The 6,000-nt window shown below is 40.7% G+C and overlaps 1 protein-coding gene across 1 annotated transcript in view; it reads left to right on the top strand.

The window, feature by feature from the left end:
* The window catches only part of rab38.S (RAB38, member RAS oncogene family S homeolog), a 29,592-nt gene extending 23,866 nt beyond the window's left edge, over nt 1-5,726 (top strand). The window contains exon 3 of the mRNA XM_018250368.2: nt 5,140-5,726. Coding sequence (XP_018105857.1) covers nt 5,140-5,295 — 156 coding nt within the window. The 3' untranslated portion in view covers nt 5,296-5,726. The remainder of the gene's footprint in view (nt 1-5,139) is intronic.
* Nucleotides 5,727-6,000: the final 274 nt, after the last annotated feature.

Raw genomic sequence — 6,000 nt, forward strand, 5'->3', positions numbered from 1 at the left:
TTATTTGTACACACTGTTAAAAGTTAAAAAAAAATACACACCTCACTTAGGCCTCCCAGCTACTGTATCTCTAGTATTCCAGTTGTAGCCTAGATTTGTTCATACGGTGTAGCATGCAGTGCCAGGGTTCCCAGTAGGTAACACCTGCAATAACCAGGTAAGTACAAGGTTTCCTTGGCATGTTACTCCTTAAAGGAACAGTAACACTAAAAAATGTAAAGTGTTCTAAAGTAATACAAATATAATGCACTCTTGCCCTTTTCTGGTACAACTGGTGCATTTGTTTTAGAAACTCTACTATAGTTTATATAAACAAGCTGCTGTGTAGCCATGGGGGCAGCCATTCAAGCACAGGATACACAGTAGTTAACAGATAAGTACTACTATAGTTTATATAAACAAGCTGCTGTGTAGCCATGGGGCAGCCATTCAAGCACAGGATAAACAGTAGATAACAGATAAGTACTACTATAGTTTATATAAACAAGCTGTTGTTTAGCCATGGGGGTAGCCATTCAAGCACAGGATATACAGTAGATAACAGATAAGAACTACTATAGTTTATATAAACAAGCTGTTGTTTAGCCATGGGGGCAGCCATTCAAGCACATGATACACAGTAGATAACAGATAAGTACCACTATAGTTTATCTAAACAAGCTGTTGTTTAGCCATGGGGGTAGCCATTCAAGCACAGGATATACAGTAGATAACAGATAATTACTACTATAGTTTATATAAACAAGCTGCTGTGTAGCCACGGGTGCAGCCATTCAAACACAGGATACACAGTAGATAACAGATAATTACTACTATAGTTTATATAAACAAGCTGCTGTGTAGCCACGGGGGCAGCCATTCAAACACAGGATACACAGTAGATAACAGGTAAGTAGTACTATAGTTTATATAAACAAGCTGCTGTGTAGCCATGGGGGCAGCCATTCAAGCACAGGATACACAGTAGATAACAGATAAGTACTACTATAGTTTATATAAACAAGCTGCTGTGTAGCCATGGGGGCAGCCATTCAAGCACAGGATATACAGTAGATAACAGATAAGAACTACTATAGTTTATAAAAAACAAGCTGTTGTTTAGCCATGGGGGTAGCCATTCAAGCACAGGATATACAGTAGATAACAGATAAGAACTACTATAGTTTATATAAACAAGCTGCTGTGTAGCCATGGGGGCAGCCATTCAAGCACAGGATACACAGTAGATAACAGATAAGTACTACTATAGTTTATATAAACAAGCTGCTGTGTAGCCATGGGTGCAGCCATTCAAGCACAGGATACACAGTAGATAACAGATAATTACTACTATAGTTTATATAAACAAGCTGCTGTGTAGCCATGGGGGCAGCCATTCAAGCACATGATACACAGTAGATAACAGAGAAGTACTACTATAGTTTATATTAACAAGCTGCTCTGTAGCCATGGGGGTATTCATTCAAGCACAGGATATACAGTAGATAACAGATAAGTACTACTATAGTTTATATAAACAAGCTTCTGTGTAGCCATGGGGGCAGCCATTCAAGCACAGGATACACAGTAGATACAGATAAGTACTACTATAGTTTATTTAAACAAGCTGTGTAGCCATGGGGGCAGCCATTCAAGCACAGGATACATTTATATAAACTATAGTACATTTATGTAAACACACTAGTTTTACCGGTGCAGCATAACAGAACATTATTTTGGCATTCAAAAAACTTAATTTTTTTTTTGTGTTACTGTTCCTTTAAATCACACTCAGTTGAAGGTTAGAGAATTCATGTCCTGATTGGGTCAGGGGCAGTGACTCTGGATTCCGGTGACAGACTGGACTGGTGCAATGTGGGTAAAAAAAGTATGACAAACCATTCCTATTTTTTTGTTCTTTCCACTCATTTAGAAAACAAGCCCTAATGTATTGAGTTCTGTATTCATTTATAGACTTCTGATCCAGCATTCTCCTTTTAAGACCTTTCTCACAAATTCTTTCAGAACAGTGGCTGTACCTCATTAGGATATAATTGCTCAGCTTCGATATTAGTTTCTATAGCTCATGGAGAGCAATTCTGTCGCACTCTGTGAAATCAGTCCTCTGGGCAAATTGTAATATGTACAGAATCTCTGCTTTGAAATCTCCCAAATTGGTTTTCTAACCACTAAACAGCAATGAAAATCAGAATGATGCAAATATCTGTCCCCAGTTTTGCAAATATTTATTGGGATTTTGTAGATTTAGATCACTCATTCTTTTTGCTTAGTGCTTCCTAAGTTCCATGTGTGCCCCTGGGTTGGGAATCATTTTAATTCACCCGAGAAATGTGCTTTATAGGAAAGGTCTGTCCATTTCTTCTTGTTTATAAAATGCCTGTTTTGGACAGTGTTGGAGCAGAAGTGTATCCTGGGGGAATAAGTTGGGCAGAATTATGGTGGCCATTCACAGGCCAATAAAATGGTTTCAGAAGCTTAATGATCCACCTGATCAACCAACATTTGGCCAGATATCTATCAAGAAGGTTGGAATATGACCTTGGTAAGACTTATATTGGAATGTCAACGCAGTCATCTCTCAATAGTTCTCCTTGGATTCATAATCAGAATTGGGAGACCAGAAATGATTGGATGATTCCAATTTGACCCAGTCTCGCATGTTTGGCGACCAGTAATGCAGGATCAGGATTACAGATGGAGAGGAACCCGAGGAGCTAGAGAGAGAGAGAGAGATTTCTTTCAGTTGGGGTAGAACAATTGGCTTGAGCTGAGACAAGGGAGAGGATTGAAGCAGAGTTTAGGTATTTTTGGGTGATTTGTAATTTAGAAGTGCGAAAAAGCATTAGGCCCAGAAGGGACGACTTGGACATAGACATTGCTGATGTTTCCGCTGGCAAAGATAATTCAGATATAGATGTGGCTGGCAAAAGACAGGATAAAAGCAGTGATGGGACATTAGAGACCTTAGGCACCTTCCCTCCATTAACTGTTGGCTCTTATTGCTCTGCTCTCTGTTTTCAGTACAGGAGGGGCAGGTGGTTGGCAACACATTGGCATCCTCTGGCACATCCCTAGTTTGCATGCTATTCAGAACATACAAGCCTGGAGTGCCAGCGGATGCAAGCAATTAAAGGGCTTGTAAAGGCAAAAAAATAAAATCCCATTTTTACTTTCTTTAATGAAAAAGAATCCTATCTCCAATAAACTTTCATTAAAAAATGTGTACCGTTTTTATAAGAAACCTGACTGTATGCAGTGAAATTCTCCCTTCATTTACTCCTGTGGATAGGAATTGTCAGACGGTCCCTAACTGCTCTGCAGGGAAACAATCATACTTATGAACAGCAGGGGGAGCTCCCGCCTTACTTCACAACCATGCAGAACTCAAGCAGCTTTGTTTATGACGATCCCTAAGCAGCCCAGACCACACTGAGCATGTGCACAGTCTTAGTCTTGCAAAGATGTTTAACAAAGTTACAAGATGGTGACCCCCTGTAGCCAACTTTGAAAGCATAAATCATTTGTTTGATTAGGCTTGTGGTGCAGTAAGTTCATGTGTATGTTTAGTATACAAAATACAGCATTTCTAGCCTTATTCTATTTTACACTTTACATGTCCTTTAAGGAGCCCTGTACCTTTCACCTGCTTGAATCTTTGAAGATCAATGGCAGGGATACTGTTTTTTTGCATGGGGATCTAAGGGTGGAAGGGCCCTTGCGACTAGTCATTAATAAACAATACCCTAAAGCTGAATGTTGTTGGGATGAGCGAATTCTGCAGAAGATAAAGAAAATGACTCCACCTAGCCTGCTGATAAATAACCAGCAAAGAGGCGCTCATGCACATTCAGCTCATTATGAATTGATAAAAGAATATATTCATGATGAATGGTTTCAGCACGACTAGACAATGAAGTAAATGTAGAATTACAAGACCAAGCTCCTCATTTATCAACACAACGATGTCGACTGCAAAACAATAATGATTTTGTGATTTATTGATACAGTGCAGTCGCCATTTCCAGAAGATTTAACCTTTCAGGCTTAGATATTTTTCTTTTAATGGAAAATTAGCTGAGTATCTGGTGCAGATCATCCTGTTGCTGAACCACTTATTTGCCGATTAATCCCTAATGGTTCTGTGCTTGCTCAGTTAAGGACAGAGGTGTTACATTGCACATGTGCACTTATCAATAGTGATAGGAAATAACTGAGCAGGGTACACAGGTCTCTGGCAAGTCTGATCCAGCTTGGAGGGCCGGTGGATGTGGATTGGCCTTAGGGTGGTCATACACAGGGAGATCCGCTCGTTTGGTGATGTCGCCAAATAAGCGGATCTCTCCCCGATATGCGGTCCTGCAATCCGAAAGCCCGTATTGCCTACATTCTGGTCCGATTGTTAGGCCCTGGGGCCCACGATCGGATCAGCTCGATATCGCCCGATATCGCCTACCAGGTGGGCGATATCGGGCTGATCCGATCGTGGGCCCCAGGGCCCAACAATCGGACCAGAATGTAGGCAATACGGGCTTTCGGATCGCAGGACCGCATCAATGAACATAGGCGGCCACGATCCGACGGGATTTTTTACCCTGCCCGATCAACATCAGGCTGACTTTCAGCCAGATATCGATCAGGGATGCCCATCGGATGGCCCCGTACACTGGCCAATAAGCTGACAATTCGGTCTGTTGTCAGCTTTTATCGGCCCGTGTATGGGGGCCTTTAGGCCATAGACTGAGATGTCATAAAAGGGGTAAGTAGACATGTAGCAAGAAGAAAAAGAGTGCATATGGCATGGACTGTAAAACTACCGTGGACCAATACCATCAGGACATTGGTAACACAAAATGTATTGGGTGAGTGCCAAATTCTTAGTTTGTATTATGTGTTTTGCTGCTCAATGCGTCATTGTTTCAGAATAGGTTGAAGCAGTCAAACGCCATTCCATTAAACACTTACTGTACTCTTACTGTATTCTAATAAAATGTTGGAAATATGATTTGGTCCATGGTAACCTTACATAAGCGGAGGAGCTGTAGATCTTTCATAATTAGAATCAGCAATAAAAATTATCTTAGCCTGGAGCCTTCTATTCCACTGCAATGAATAACAGCTTCTTCTTCTCTCTTTGTACAGGAAAATATAAATATTGATGAAGCCTCCAGATGCCTCGTGAGCCACATAATCGCCAGTGAGAGTGATCAAATGCAGCCCGTGGAACCCGACATTGTAAAGCCCCAAATGAATTCTTCCAAGATTCTTCCAAGTTGTTCTGCTTGCTTTAAGTCCTAGGAGCTGCTCCTCTGAACCTTTGTTAAATAATGAAGCCAATAAATGCTTTCTGCTTGGTAAATTCGTGTTTTTTTATTAATGTCTCGCCTTCAGCTGATAATACGAGGAAAGGGGTCATTTACGCAACTGCTTGATAAAAAGATGAAATGGATGAAAGCTGAAATTTGCAACATTAAGTTGTGTCCAAACATGCTCCTGCACTTTCATATAGGTATAAATTACATCCATCCTAACTCAGCTAATGAATGGAGCTCAAGTATACTGATGCTGGAGCTACCTCCATCCTGGACTTGGCAGTAGCTCCAGCATACTCTGAGGAAGTGCCAGAAAATAGGGCACGAAACGTGTCAGTAGTTGATACACTGTACCAGTCTGAATGGCTTTGAATGTAATTATTAAATAAAGGAATTAAGTTTTTTTTTGGTCCTGGAGATAACGTGTTTCAATTAGAGTCTTTACATGAAGTAGCTCCAGGATTCCAACAGTGAGTTACATTCATGGGCATACCATACTTGCACACAGCACCGCTTCTGAAATGATGGTGGGCTGAGCACACCGGAAGATCCTCTGGTAATCTGAAAAGCCAGTCCTACCCTGTCTTTTAACTGAAATGTCCAAGGAATATTATAAATAATAATGTTTTATACTTGGATATTTCACCACCTTTGATAACCTATGCTCTTATTGAATATCAGCTGTTATCAG

Source organism: Xenopus laevis, chromosome 2S (assembly GCF_017654675.1).
Source record: "Xenopus laevis strain J_2021 chromosome 2S, Xenopus_laevis_v10.1, whole genome shotgun sequence".
Classification (NCBI taxonomy): Eukaryota; Metazoa; Chordata; class Amphibia; order Anura; family Pipidae; genus Xenopus; species Xenopus laevis.